This window comes from Brassica napus, chromosome C9 (assembly GCF_020379485.1).
Source record: "Brassica napus cultivar Da-Ae chromosome C9, Da-Ae, whole genome shotgun sequence".
Classification (NCBI taxonomy): Eukaryota; Viridiplantae; Streptophyta; class Magnoliopsida; order Brassicales; family Brassicaceae; genus Brassica; species Brassica napus.
Genome location: NC_063452.1, coordinates 51370863 through 51386312, shown reverse-complemented (window position 1 = coordinate 51386312; position 15450 = coordinate 51370863). Strand labels below are relative to the sequence as shown.

Here is a 15450-nt window from a genome sequence, read left to right as displayed (position 1 = left end):
AAAACTCAAACATTATTATAAAACAGCTACCATATTTCGAACAAATACCATATTTTGAAGAGAAAAAAAAACAAATGATAAAAACCTAAAAACTCAATTGTTATGGTTCGAAATAAAAAATAATGGTAATTTGTAAATCAGTTTTCGATTAATAAATGAAAAACAAACAAACCCGCGCTTTTTAAGCGCGGGTCAAAATCTAGTTATACTTTAATAAGATAGATGTTTGAAGGGGCAAAATTGAAGAGGTCATGACCTTACCTCTCACGAGATGAAACATACATGTCTCCCATATATTAGAGTTTGAACACAAACATATCAGTCTCTAGCATTATGTAGGAGGCAACCAAATCAAAAGAAAGAGTATGAATGTTTGTGAATTAAGTGACCACCCAATAACAATGTTTCCTTCTTTATTGTAATGTCTGTGAATGTCACAAGACTCACAATCAATTAAAAAAAAATAGACGAGAGATTTAACACTAAATGCTTAAGGAAGAATATCATAATCACAGTACAACCGTCCTAACTCCTAATTATATCTTATTATACAAAGAAATTATCCCTTATATATTATTTGTGAAATATTACAACTTCTTTTTGTACCCACATGTCATCACTAGGATGATTCTTAGAATTACTAGAGAAATAGGTTGGTCCATCTAATTATATAATAAACTTTTTATTAAACTAACCATAAATTCATTATTAATGTCAATTATTATTTCCTTAAATAAAGATTACGGAATTGCCTAATGTGGGTAAAGTATATATGACAATTAATGATTTTGAATAAAAAAGGTCTGATAAAAAAAATGTATCTTTTATCAAATTTGTTTAATTTAAAACTATTAAAATAACTTAAAAAAAACAAAATAACCATATTATAAAAATTTAGATTTTTCTGTATATTTTATATTTTGAATTTTAAAAAATGACTATAAATTACTAAAATTGTTAAAAGTCTCACATTCAAATTTTGCGATCCATGGTTTAAAATTTTTGTTATGACAAAATACAAATGATTACAAAATCATATAAGTAAAAGTCTAATTTAATTAAAGATTTAAAGTATATATGTATATATATATATCATTCTAAATTAAACTATAAACCATATTGAATAAATAAATATTTTAGTTTCAAAATTTACTTTGAATAATTTTTTTGATAAAAGTTTTGAACTAACATTGATAAAATTTTTAAAATTATCAATTACTAAAATTATTAGTCCCACAATGAAAATTTTGTTATCAGTAATTTAAAGTTTTTGCTATTAAAGATACACATGATCAAAAAAAACATATGAGTAGAAAACACCATTAAAAAAAATAGACATTAATATTAAAAATATACTATGTATGTTAATATCATTTAAATTTAATTACATATCCTATCAATTTTTTTAAAAAAATTGTTTGTATTAATAAAATTGATTTATACGTTCGTACCAATTTTATTATATATGTAATAGTTACTGACTTTTAATTATTTAATATATATTTATTATTTTATAATATGTAAGAAAATATAATACATAAAATAATTTATATATATAATTTTTATTCCGCGCAAGGTGCGGATCTTAATCTAGTATCTTATTATACATAGAAAAGTTTTTCTCTCCTACGAAGCTGCCATGTGATCAATTCGGATGACTATAGGCTGACACGTGTCCCTCTATCAAAGCTGTGTTTTTCATTTACGAGTTTTTTTCGTTATTTAGTGAGCTTTTTGTTTAATCCCGTGAGCAAGCTTGAGAGACCGCGAAACCAGCCGCACGACTTGATTCATCTTCTTCTTCCACACTGAATCCATGAATCTTCTCCTTCCTTCTTTGATACATCTATGGATATTTGAGATTTTCAATCGAAGTGAAGGACTGCTTTGTGAATCTTCGATCCCGACGTTTTCTATTCTCATCTAATCAATGGAAACGTTTCGCCTAAGGCGGTGCCTCTACTCCTATAAAAAGTAAGCCTTTCTTTCCTTGAACATATCATCTGAACTCGTGAAAACAGTTAAAAAAACTTTTCTCTCAAAAGGCTAACAAATCAATCCTTTTTTCAGATTTGAAATCAGGCAGATGTTCTTCCACCTTGGAGGTGAGATTGCTTAGATTATGGGTTTTAGTTCATATATAGATGTTGGTGATGCCCTCAAGCTCCACCACTTCGTTCATTGCTCACTAATACAACATTGAAAATTATATTGGTCACAGCTGATTTGGATGTCAGAGCAACCAACGTGAGAAATGTAAGCAGCTTATCATCTGCTCAAATACTACTTAATTTTAAATTAAACTAAGTTCATGTAACCCAGTATTTCATGATCTTTCTATGTCGAATAAGAAGAAGGCTAAGGTTCTTTAATATATTCTCAAGAGTAGGGTTTGGTTGCTGAGATGACAACAAGAAAATATCGGTAAGAGTTATTCAACATTATAAACTAATGATTGGATTTATTGGTGGATATTGATTGGGTTTTGAATTAAGCAGGAAGCAACATAGGTTCTGGTTCAGCGATTGGGTCAGTTGAAAGCAAAAAAGAAACTATTGTAGAAACAGAAGAAAGAAGAAAATCCAAAAGCTAAAGCCATGAAGATTATGTCTGAAATGGAATCTTAATCAAATGACAGTGATTGTGGCATAGGAAAAGTTGTTGCCATGAGCTCTTTCAGAAATAAGGCTAAACGGATTCTCGAGTTGTTACAGCCATAATCTGGAGTAGAAAGCTTCCTAGAATGTAAGAATACCGATAAAGCATTGAAGCTTGCTCTACTGTAGTCAGCTGCTGCATCGATAGCCTTTTGCTCAATTGTTAATCCTGGACAGATACTGAAGAATGTAGAAGTAGTTTCAGTTGTTTGATTGCCCCTGAAAAGAGTAGAAGTTTGTATTGGAAGAAAGTACAAGAAGTAAGTAAGAGTTACATAAGTTTCAGAAGGCAATGACGGTCATGGAAGGGTCTGTTGTGGCTTGCAGGTGCTTGGGAAAGTGATGATATTGTCAAAATGATAAATTACTAAACGAGTCTAATCTGATGACTTTCTGTTAACACCTTCCAAGTCCGTTTGTATTGGAGTTGAGCTGTGGAAAGGAAACTATTGTGGTGAAAGGATACTTTAACTATCTATATAATACGCTCTGATCTTCCTCTCTCTCCCTCTGGACTGTCAGAATCTGTACCAATTTTTTTCTCTGTTGCTAATGATAGAACTCAAAGCAAAATGAAATTAAGATGGTATTTTAAAAATGTAGAACCTAAACCGACAGGGTTAACCGGAATTGTTATGTTCTAGACTACGGTGATTTGCTCTTTTTTAATTGGTAGCTTGCCCATATTTCAGTGCTAATATCTGACTGTTTCCTTTAGGTTTCATCGTTACGCTTCCTAATAAAACACATACAAGTGAAAGTAAAAATAAATGACAGACCAAATATGTTATAATGTTAATCGAGCATAGCTATCAAAAGAAAATAAAAACGTATAAGTTGTAGCTGACTGTATTGGGTATTGACAATCTCCAACAATACATGCCCTTTGCATTTCCAATATTAGATCATCTCGATAGACAAGATTTGTTTGATGTTTTAGTACCAAGACCTGCAAATTGTAATGGGCCTTTCTTTGTTATGACCAGGATTGAAGAAAATTCTTTGTGTGACCAAAATGAAAATTCCATGGGAAGTTCAGATATATGGTGACACCAAAGAAGAATCAAGAGATAATGTGAAACATGTAAACAATGACACCCAAGAACATCAATATAATGAAAATTTATCTCTTTTATACAGCTTTAAAAGTCTCATATAGGCTGTGATTTCCGAGTAATAATTCATTCGTCTTTATCCAAAATAATATTTAAATTATGAAACGAACAATATAACAAAAATAAAATAACTTCTTAGCCCATAAAAGTCTTACCGAAAAAGAAAAAGCAGGAAAAAAGGATGTTTTTTTTCACTTATCTACTCTAATATTTTGTTTTGTGTAAAAGCAAATGTCGATTCATTTATAAGTAGTTTTCTACAAATTACACATCGAATTCATATAAAACGTAAAATACATAGTATAATGGTATTATGTTATAAATTGTATCATTAAATAAATACTTTAGTTCAGATTTTTAACCGATCAAAATGTGATTCATTTTGTTCAACTATTATTCTTTTGTGATTTTAAAATTTTATAAAAACAGAAAAAAAACAAATCATCTATCATGCATCATCTATCATGCAATGTACTTAATTGCAACAATTTTGAAGTGTAAGCTCCTAAAATTCTATATTTTTTTTGTCAACTCCTAAAATTATGTATAAATTATATATAAAACGATTTCACATAAATAATGTTATATAATAAATATATAATTATTTTTTTTTTTTAAAATATCAAAGAATCCACTCGCCGTCGAAGCATTTAAAAAGTTTTTCTTGACTTCAATTTTCCATTTTTTCTTGAGCTTAATACATGTCTATTTTTTTTAATTGGACATGTATTGCAAAGAAAATTGAGCTTTATCTCCATCTAAAAAGAATCAAACAAACCTCCTTTTCACTCTTTCATTCTCTCACAGTTCTTAAAATCAATTCAGACCCAGAAAAATAAAAATATTGATGCACACAGAACAAAAACTGTAACAATTAAATCCAACAAGCAAACAAAAACAAATTCCTGCGCGAGCGAAGGCTTATCCTGGTATTAAAAATAAAATACAAGTTGACTTGAATATGAATAAATGTGACAGATAAACCTTAAATGAAATCAAGTTGAATGACATAAGAGTAGAGATGTCAAAGGAAGGTTTGGCCCGCGGGATAGGCCCGTTTAAACCTGTGGTGGGGCGGGCTTGGGCCGGTGATTTCATGTCCCGCAAAAAAGCGGGCCTAGCGGGAGAGGCTTGTCGCGGAACCGGACCCAAAGCGGGCAAGCCCACAGTGATCCGCGGGTTTCTCCATTTCCCGCAACCCTAATCTCATTTGCTCTTCACCTGAAAAAAAAATGCGAGAGAGATAGAGTGAAAGGCGATGTGGTTGCGACTTCCACCATGGAAAGAAACAGAGCTCCACCGATGACGACGGCGGTTCGCTCTCCCGACACTGCTTCTGCTCACTACTTCGTCTTCGAACTGCAGTCTGCAGCAGAGGAGCTAAAACGACAAGGGTTCGACAAAGTAGATTCTTCTTCTTCGATGTGTCTTCCGTTCTTCCCTATGAGCTTCCAAACTCCACAGAACGGACATGCATGTACAGAGTTATGTATTTCAGACAAAAAATTGAAGTTCTTTTGGACTTATAATCTCTGCTGTAACTCTTGTTTTTTTTTCAGGTTGTTAGATAAGAAGACCAACAAGATCCGAAAGATAGTGAACTAGCTTAGCGATCTATAGTTTGTGTTATGTCTTATCTAGGTTAGCGATCCATGTAAACAAATTGAACAACAAAATCTGTAAGCGTACTGTTAGATCCATCTATTAAAAAGACCAATAAGCGTGTCTTTGTTTCATCGTTTGTTTGTATATTTGTGTTCTATCTTTGATTCATTGTAGCTTTGCTTTCAGGTAACAACAGTGTTGATCGACAATGCTTATTGTCTGAGGTAACCTTGCTTTTATTTAGTGATAAAAATTCTATATAATAGAACAAAAATAACTTGTGTTCAGTATCTGATATGTTTGTCTGTCGCTTTGTTTTGTGTTCTGTGTTGAGGTGATGGAGTGATGGTGAGAAAGTAGGTGACTTGGTCATCTTCTTCTCCTCTTAGACAGCTTCAGGACATCAGGTTAGTCACTCTCTTACCCAGAACTATTAATCATTGATAGGAGAACTCGCTATCTCATTGTCTTGTGTTGACTAGTTCGGTGAATCTTATTGTCTTGTGTTGAGTAGTGTAGCGTCTTGTTTCAGTTGTTTGCATTGATAGTACTGATATGTCTCATCTTTTGTTCTTTTGTACATACAGAGAAGAGATCATGCGGAGTAGTAGATTGCGTGCTTCAATTTTTCATGTTCATCAACGACTTCCCCAAGACGGTTGCTGGCGCCAAAGGAGATTGCGTGCCAAGGTTTGTGTCCTGAACTGTCTTTTCTTTTTTTTTGTGTTCTATGAACTGAACTGTCTTTTTTTTTGTGTCCTGTGATGAGAACAATGAAGGATTGCATGAGTACATACACCACCTGGTCGAGTAGTTTCCAGCTTCAGCCGATATAGCAGCTTTAAGGACCTCAGGTTAGTAAGCTCTTAAACGTGTGAAACTTAGATTCATTAATCACTAGGTTATCGGATCACTGTCTAGTTTAGCTTGCATTGCGTAGATGATATAGTAAATTTGAACGAGAGATTTGTGTTTGTGTACTTGTGTAATAAAATTTAGAACTTTGAAAATAAAAAAAAAGTAACAAATTTTTAAAAAAAATATTAACAAAAATTTTTAAAAATAGACAAAATTTAGGAAACCCTAAAAAGGTTATTTCATTCCACGGCGTGAAAAAAAAAACACAAAACTTGAGAGCGAGAGAGACCATGGGATCAAGGAGCCAGTCCGAAGATCAGTCGACGTGGGATCCGAATTACTCCCCGCCAAATACTGTGGACTTTGCCACTCAGGAAGTCTTAGCTACTCTTGCTGCAGCAGCTGAGGTTGATGATCAGATTGCTTCTCAGGAAGCTGGTGTAACTCGTGCTGATGGGAAGCAGCAAGGAAGCAGAAAAAGGCTTATCAGTCTTGTCGATGATACTGATGATTCTGATGTTGAAATCAGTCAACCAATCCAAAAAAACAAGCCTCGCAGACAGACCAGTTTCGGAACAGCCACGGGGAAACCCATGTTGCAATTCACTATAGATGGTGGCGTTGGCTCGTCTGGACAGGTGTGTAGTAAGGGGAAGTCTGTTCCTATGAAGTCTGTGATTCGTGGAGGGAGAAGAAAGTCGCCTACTAAGTCCAAAATGAAGAAGGTTTCGCCTACTCAGTCGCAAAAGAAGAAGGAGAAGGTCGCAGAGGACATACCCGAGCTTGGTGATGAACTGGATGAAGAAGAGTTTGATGAGGATGAAATCGGTGAAGAGGAAAGGGAAGAGAGACAAAAATCAGATGTCTGGAAAGATTTCAAGGTGGTCAAAAAACCCAATGGAAAGTTGAAAGCTGCATGCAATCATTGCAAACGTGAGTATGCATGGCAATCACATTCGCATGGAACCAGTGGGTTGAGAAGACATCGGGAGAGATGTAAAATGTATCCAAGGAATCGAGGAAGGCAGCAACAACTCAATATCGACGGGAAAGTGGTATCTCGAAAGTATGATCATACTGTGTTTAGGCAGATGGTAGCTAAGACAATAGTCTAGCATGATCTACCTTACTCGTACGTGGAGTATGAAAGAGTGAGAGACACCTGGAAGTATTTGAATGCTGATGTCCAAACCATTTGTCGAAAAACAGCGAGAGCAGATGTGTATAGACTATATGAAAGCGAGAGAGACACACTCAAGAGGGAATTAGCGACTCTCCCTGGACGAGTCTCCTTCACGTCTGACTTGAGGACATCCGTGAAACGGGAAGGATACATGTGTGTGACAGCACATTACATTGATCGGAATTGGAAGTTGAACAGCAAGATCCTGACGTTTTGTGCTCTACCACCACCACATACCGGTATGATTATTGCGGTTCAACTCCTCGCGTCACTGAAAGAGTGGGGAATTGATAAGAAGGTGTTCTCAGTCACATTAGATAATGCTACAAGTAATGACTCCATGCAGGACATTGTGAAGTCGCAGCTGAATTTGAATGATGATTTGTTGTGTGGAAGAGAGTTTTTCCATGTAAGATGTGCAGCTCACATACTTAATCTCATAGTGCAAGATGGGTTGAAGGTTATTGGAGAATCTTCGCAGAAAGTAAGAGAGAGTGTTAAGTATGTATTAGGATCGGAAACACGTGAACAATTGTTCCAAAAATGTGTGGATGCTGCGGGTGTAGTAGAAAGTGGGTGGCTGATACTGGACGTGTCGACGAGATGGAACTCAACTTACTATATGCTTGAAAGAGCTCTCAAATACCGTAAAGCATTTGTTAAGTTGGAGACATTTGATAAGAAGGGTTATAAAACAGCGCCCACAGATGAGGAATGGACTAGAGCCGCTAATATCTGCGATTTTTTGGGTCATTTTGCTGTGATCACAAGCTTGATGTCTGATTCGAATTACCCGACTGCAAACCTGTATTTCTATCAGGTTTGGTTGATCCATGATTGGCTTCGGAGAAATGAGGAAAGCGCAGATGAGATTGTCAGATACATGGTGCCACCGATGAAGGAGAAGTTTGACAAATATTGGGATGAAGTTAGTGGTGTTTTTGCAATGGCAGCAGTCTTTGATTCACGGTTTAAGCTTTCAATTGTTAAATGTTGTTTAGGGAAGCTTGACATAAGTACACGTGATGCGAAGGTGAAGAACTTGCGTGAGAAGCTCAGTATTCTGTTTGAGACATACGACAAAAACTCCAAGAATAACTCACCTTCCACTGAGCCACGTGACACTGTTCCGCAAAAAGCTTGTGCGGCAGGATCAATGGGACTGTTTGGGAACTACAATGTGAGTGTTTTAAAATTTTTTTCCTTCTGTTTATCTTTCACAAGCATTTTTTTCTTCTGTTCAATTTTTTTCCTTCCGTCGTCGGCCTCCAATTCATCAGTGAAAGAATTATAGTTACGTTGCTTTGCTGTTTAGTTTTTTTTTCCTCTCTGATATTTTTTTTTTAACTTTGCTAGGATTTCTTTGCATTTCGCAAAGTCAGTGGAATTGTTAGTGGAAAGACACCTCTAGAAGCTTATCTTGAAGAACCACCTTTGGACATTACTAATTTCCAGAGCTTGGACATCCTCGATTGGTGGAAAGATAATGCGCATCGGTATGGTGACTTGGCTGCAATGGCATGTGATCTGCTAAGTATTCCAATCACAACAGTGGCTTCGGAGTCCTCCTTCAGTATTGGATCGCGAGTTCTAAATAAATATAGGAGTCGTCTACTCCCAGAAAATGTGCAAGCTCTGATATGCACTAGGAATTGGATCAAAGGATATGAATCTTACGCACATGGTAAATAACTCACATTATAGTTTTAGTAACAGTAACATTACTGACTTGTACACTGATATTTGTAGATGAAGAAATCGATGGTGATGGAGAAGAAGAGAAATTACCAACATTTGAGTCCATTGTTGATGGGGAAGATGAAGATGAGTAGATGAGCAAGTTTGAAATGTTATCTTGATTTGGTGTTTTGCTTCAATTACAATTTAAGATTTCTTGTTTAAGTTGCATGATTTTTGGTTTTGAATACTATGATTTGGACCATTTGGTGTTTCTCTAAATTTTACTTTTGTTGAGACTTAATTTTTTATACTCACGATCAAACAACAAACTATAGTTCTTCAAAGTTATCTGAAGAAACAGATTGAATGGCTAGTAATTAACAGTGAACTTGATTGCATCCAATATCTGCACCAAACTTGAAGAGTCTTCAATAGAAAAAAAAAATACAGAACAAGACTAATATATGTAAAATTTTGTTAAGCTCCAATAGTAGATGGGTCATGTGTTCATATATCATTCATTATGTGCAGTTAGGTATGTAGTGGTCACTGGAGCAGCCTGCAGCGTCGAGAAACGTCATGCTGCACTCCTTTCGCGTCCAGCCCGCGGGACGGCTTGTAAGGGATTGTGCAATTAGGCGGTACGGGACTGGGCCGTCTTTCTCTAGACCGCAGCCCGCGCGGGACGGGACCGCCTAGATCCACGAGATGCTGAGCCCGCGGCGGGTCGGGACGGGATGGGACGGTCCAACCTATTTGACATCTCTAATCCCTAGCTAGTTCTATACATTCAAGGAATAAAACCATAACCACAAAGTATACAAATAAATTTTATTTTATCCATTGTTGAGTTATGTGATTACCATTAAGAAAAATTTAAGAGATTTTAACTCTACATTCAAGGAATAAAACCATAACGACAAAGTATACAACCTTTCTCAACACAGAACAATATACCATTCGACTTAATTTTATACATGTGACAGAAACTAAGGCATCTTCAGGGTGGACGACGACAATAGACAAAGTGTGGAATTGCGCCTGAGGGTTCGTAGAAGACTGGGAAATCCGTGAAACTAAAGCAATCGCCGATAAACGTCACCGGGAGAGAGAAAGACGGCTAAATCTCCTGGACGGTGACGATTGGGACAGTTACTGAATCTCACCTAATGGGTGGGTATTCTAAGATGGGTTTTATCCGACCCATAGTGACTAACTAATTATGAGAAATTGATTAAACGTGTCCGTGTTCGTTTTAGCAACTTACGGGTTGTGATTCAGCTGGCAATCACATAACTCAGCAATGGAACAATACGGTGAAACAAAAGCCCTACCTTCAAACCCAAATTCCAAGTTTTACACTTTTCTCAATCTCCCAAACTCAGACGCAGCAACAAGTCATAGAAAACATATGAACCTCCAAAAACATTACAGCCGAAAAAGTCATATAGCAAAGTGTTTGGAGCTGAGGAGAAAAAGAAAACAGAGTCGAACTTCGGTTCCAAACTAGACCTCAAAACTGAGGATAGTAATCTGGATGGAAAGGGTTCGTGTAATCCTCGATTTCATAGCCGTCCGAGTCATATACTATAGCGTACTTTCCATACGTTCCGAAGTATGGGCAGTCGTCCACTTCTTCTTCTTCCTCAGGAGGAGCATTAACTCTTGTCGTCTCATTACCAGACGGGGCATTACTCTGTCTCAAATGACCATTAACTCTTGTTGTCTCATCACCAGACGGGGCATTACTCTGTCTCAAATGAGGTGGTCGCAACCTTTCCTCATCAGAATCATCATCCGAGTCGTAGAATTGCTGACGGCTCCTGGGAGACAGCATAGATGGGTGAAAGATCACACCTAGAGGAGCATCAGAGAGTGATTTCAGTAGGAACAGCTTATGAGATTCAAGGGGCTTTATATAGAGATTTGGCACATTACCATCTGGCAGGTCGAAGAAGGGATCAAAGGGCTCTTCAGGATTAACAATATTCATATGTTGCCCCAAATTAAAGGGGAAGTCACCATAGCCGTACTCAATATCTTCATCAGCTTCATCCTCCTCATCATGATCATCAAAGTAGTTGTTAGGCGCCACATACGCACGCCCTGGATCTTGATCTTGCCGCATGATGTACGCTTCGTCCCAGGTCGGGCATTGCTTAACACAAGTCCCTGTTTTTTTGTTCCATCCTCCTCCACAATTGTAGCAGAACTCATGCCCACATCTAAAGCAAATACCAAAAGGGAAATACGCCCCCAATATGGTTAAACAAGGAAAGATTGAATAATTGCTTAGGTTTCTTAGGTTGATCAAAGTGTTAAGAAGATACCTGCAAGTTATGTGATTGCATCCTTGACTAAGTTCAATCATGTGCTGGCACTTGCCACATTGGCGCCACATTTTATTATTCGCCAGAGACTTTAGCTTCACATCATCTGAGGGAGGATTAGGATGCAGTTTCTTGTACTCGGCGCATGACAGCTTCCCATGCCACGGGACTTTACAGTCCACACAGAAAAGGCCACGACATTCGACACATCTCCTGACTCCAGATGCAGGGTAAGCAGACTGTAAGCTCTTGGCGGATTCAGATATCTTGGTTTTGGACATCAAAGCCGAACACCTCAGGTAAGGACAGTAAACTCTCTCAGTGACAGGTATTGCGTTCTCCTTGATCCTTTGCTTCCACATTTCACCCAATTTCGGAGTCAAAAGCTTGCCACACGCATCGATAACCATCTCAGAATTGCATTTATCATGAGGACAATTCGGAATCATTCCGTGAAGCAGCTTCACCTCTACATGTTGCTTCACACACTGAAAGCAAAAGCGGTGAGTGCATTTACCGATAGAAAACATGCGCTCAGGATCGATATCGTTGAAACAGATAAGACACTCTTCTTTCATAGCAGCTAATTTAGCTTGGCGGGGGTTTTCATGAGGGGTTGCTTGCGAAACAATTGATTCCCTAGCGAGTTTATAAGCATATTTGACTTGGTTTCCAGCCACCAGAACAGCTTGAGTAAACGAGAATTGTTGCCTGATCCGTTGCAAGTCATCCATTAGCATGGCAATCTTCTTTTGCTTAGGCTTCCAGCTTCCCCTGACCTGCATTCAAATAAAATAAACAGAAAATGAAAATCTAGGTAAAGAAAGCACTACACATTGGAACTCTAAACCATCGCACAAAACACAAGCAAATAAACAGTCTCTACTCTCTGATATAGCTAGTGGAGGTAGCGCAACAAACAACTTATTTTTATCGCCAAGCAAAGAGAAACAACAATAGCTAACAAAATGGTTCACGAATATAGAATGATAGAGTAGTCAATGCAACTCTTCAATCACATTGGCACATCCTCAAACACACAAATTAGCTACATCAAATAGTAACAGGAACAGGGGAACTCCAACTCATCAGCTCATCACTATTTCTACATGATGCATCGAGTAAACAAAAGTAAAACGAACACACCATTCAACAAAAGCAAGTAAGAGTGAAGCGTAACAAAGAAGAAAAGGGAAAGAGTTGGAAACTTAACGAATTGGAAAATGGGAAAAGAATCGCAGAAGATAGCGACGTGTTTGATCCCCAGCTTCGACGCCTCGGTCAACCCTAGAGTCAACGCCTGAATCTCCGCTCCCTGACGATTCGCGCCACGGCCAGCCAGCTGTCCCTTGGACTCGAACAACAGAGCATCCCTCTGGTCGCAAATCGCAACCCCAAACCCAGCCACCACATCAGCCACCTTCCCTTTCCCATTCCCATTCCCATTCCCAGTCTCTTCGCTCACCAAACCCTTGGAGTAAAGCCTGTACATCAAGTCTCCCCTGAAACTCCCCCTCCTTACGGCATCACCAACAACCTTCTTCGAGCTTCCCTCACCGACAGATTGCGCGGGAAGAACAGTAACAGTACCAACGTACGCAGAAGCATTCTGGACTTTACTGTTAGGGTTTCGATCGTCTCTCCGTGTACCAGAGACTGTCTCGTGGTGGGTTTTCCCTTTTCCTCTCGAGTTACCTTCTCCGCCGCCGGTGTTTCTTTGACGCGCGTTCTCAGATTCACCTCTCGGCGTGGAACCGATCTCCTCATCCTCCACCACGATAGCGAATCCACTCCTAGCGACAACGGGAGGCGACGGCGGAGCACGAGATCGGGAAGCGAGGGAAGCAGCGAGTGCCTCCTCCATCTGCAATCGGAAAGCGTATTCGGAATCGGAATCGGAATCGCGACCTCCCAAGAACTCCATAACTTACTTTGGTAGCAGCAGCGATTCAAAAAACACTGTGCGTGCTTGCTTTCCCTTTTTTGTTCTCTCTTCGTGACGAGTGCTTTTTAAGCTTTTACGTCGTCTCCTACATATTTTTTTTAATATAGAGAGATTAGAGAGGAGACCCTCAAAATCCGCACGTGGAGTAAGTCAACGCACGTGTGGGCCGGGCGTCATTGGATTGTAATCGAAACTTTAACCGGAAATTTTGCGAATGGTTTACGTTAAGACGCCTCTTGCCTTACCTTCGTCAAAAGAATTTACTGGTTTTTCTTTCGAAAATCAAAATAAATTACGATAATCAAGGTAATTAATAACCTTTGATTCCGCTCATTTTATTACACTTCAAAGTATCAAATCAATCACAGTGTGAGTGACTCTCCATGAAGTTTGAGTTTATTTGGTGCATTTAATTAAGTATGTATAGGCACGCTAAGATGCAATTTGCGTGTTTATGCTATGTTATGTGAGATGAAATTGGTGTGTCTATGTATGCCTCTCTGCTTGTAATAGATAATAATCCTGACTCTGCACTTTTCCTTTGACTCTTAACGCAAAAGTTCTTGGCTTTGTTCAATTCAGCTCTAAATTGGGTTCTTCCAAGTATGTCAATTGTTAGAAACATGAGTTACAGACAATGCCCGCATGATGCTAGTGTGTAATAGTTGTGGCTGCTAATATTTTGCTTTATTTATATATGTTTTATGCTCAAACTGTTTGATTTTTTAATGCTATATGCAGTTTTATTCCATGGCACCGAGATGGAAATGGAAAGGTGCTGAAACGAATGCTCTTGCGGAACCAATTTATGAATCTACAAGAGAAAGAGTTTATGAATGTTGTGAATAAAGACTAAAGTGAGCACCCAATAACAGTGTTTCCTTCTTTATTGTAATGTCTGTGAATGTCACAAGACAGCTCACAATCAATAGAAAATAGTCTAGAGATTTAAGACTAGATTTTTAAGGAAGAATATCATTTAAGACTAGATTTTTAAGGAAGATCTAGGTGTTTAGCCCGCACATGCGGGCATAATAATCTTACGAATACTTATTATTTTATGTTTTATCAATCCAAAAATCGGCATTATAAAACTCTAATTCACTACAAGAAAACATATTTTTTACGAGGGCGGTATTCGTTGTAAATTCGTCGTAATAGGGGCTTTACGACGAATTAACATCGATACGCGTTTCGTTGTTAAACGCTCGTCGTAACGGAGGTTTCGTCGTAAAGTCCTAGTTATGTTTACGAGGAAGTCAATTCCTCGTAAAGCGGAAGGAAACTATTCGTCGTAATGCCCTCGTAAATGACGATGTAAATACCTCGTAATAGTTCGTTGTAAAAGCCACTTAAGGCTTCCACGTAAAGTCGATGTAAATTTTACGAGGACTTTACAACGACTTCATGTAAATTCCTCGTAAACGTTACGAGGACTTAACGTGGAATTTTACAACGAATTTACATCTCCATATTTAAAATATTAATTAATTATAATAATTATATAAATTTTATAAAACAATAATTTTAAAATTTAAAATATTTGAAATAAAATTAAATATGAAACCAAATAATTTTTTAAAAAAACTATAAATTCATTAATTAAATAGAATTTAAATTTTTTATACAAAACAAAAGAAATTAAAAAAGGAAACTAAAGGCCAACATCATGGTCATCGAAGTAGTTGGCTGAGGGGTTCGGGTCTGTAGACGTTCCTGCTTCGGGATCCGGCTGGCTCATCCCGAGAGCTGCTCGTCTCTCCGCCAAAGCTCTCTGCAAAGTTGGATTTCCCACCGCCATCACATCCAGCAAACCCTCGAGAGAGTCCAAACGCTGCTGCTGGGTATCCATGCGAGCCTGCATCCGGTCGTTGTCCTGGTCCCGTCTCGAATAGTATGACGAAGTCGCCCTTGCAACTTCGTTAACGGAACCTATTCCAACCGTCCTTCCCTTCTTTCTAGGAGCCACCTATATGTATATATATAAAACCGTATTTAGAGTTAATAATAAAATAAAGAAAAAAAATTAAAATTATTAAATTTTACCTCCTCGAAGATCCGGTCGACCTCTACGGTT

At 37.7% G+C, this 15450-nt stretch overlaps 1 protein-coding gene and 1 pseudogene across 1 annotated transcript; one reads left to right on the top strand and one right to left on the bottom strand.

Annotated features, from left to right (window-relative positions):
* Positions 1-2339: 2339 nt before the first annotated feature.
* Positions 2340-3152, top strand: LOC106359992 (annotated as a pseudogene).
* A 7258-nt stretch (positions 3153-10410) lies between these two features.
* On the bottom strand, positions 10411-13459 carry LOC106361524. Its single transcript, XM_013801273.3, has 4 exons — positions 12642-13459; positions 11429-12207; positions 11037-11323; positions 10411-10955 (listed from the first exon to the last, which is right to left on the bottom strand). The coding sequence occupies exons 1-4, from the start codon at positions 13350-13352 to the stop codon at positions 10612-10614; spliced, it is 2121 nt and encodes a 706-aa protein (XP_013656727.1). The 5' UTR covers positions 13353-13459; the 3' UTR covers positions 10411-10611.
* Positions 13460-15450: the final 1991 nt, after the last annotated feature.

Coding starts and splice junctions, on each gene's coding strand:
- LOC106361524 (XM_013801273.3), bottom strand. CDS start 13,352: ATGGAGTTCTTGGGAGGTCGCGATTCCGATTCCGATTCCGAATACGCT. Junction 12,208..12,641: donor CTTTTCCCATTTTCCAATTC/GTTAAGTTTCCA, acceptor ATTTGAATGCAG/GTCAGGGGAAGCTGGAAGCC. Junction 11,324..11,428: donor TGCAATCACATAACTTGCAG/GTATCTTCTTAA, acceptor TATTTGCTTTAG/ATGTGGGCATGAGTTCTGCT.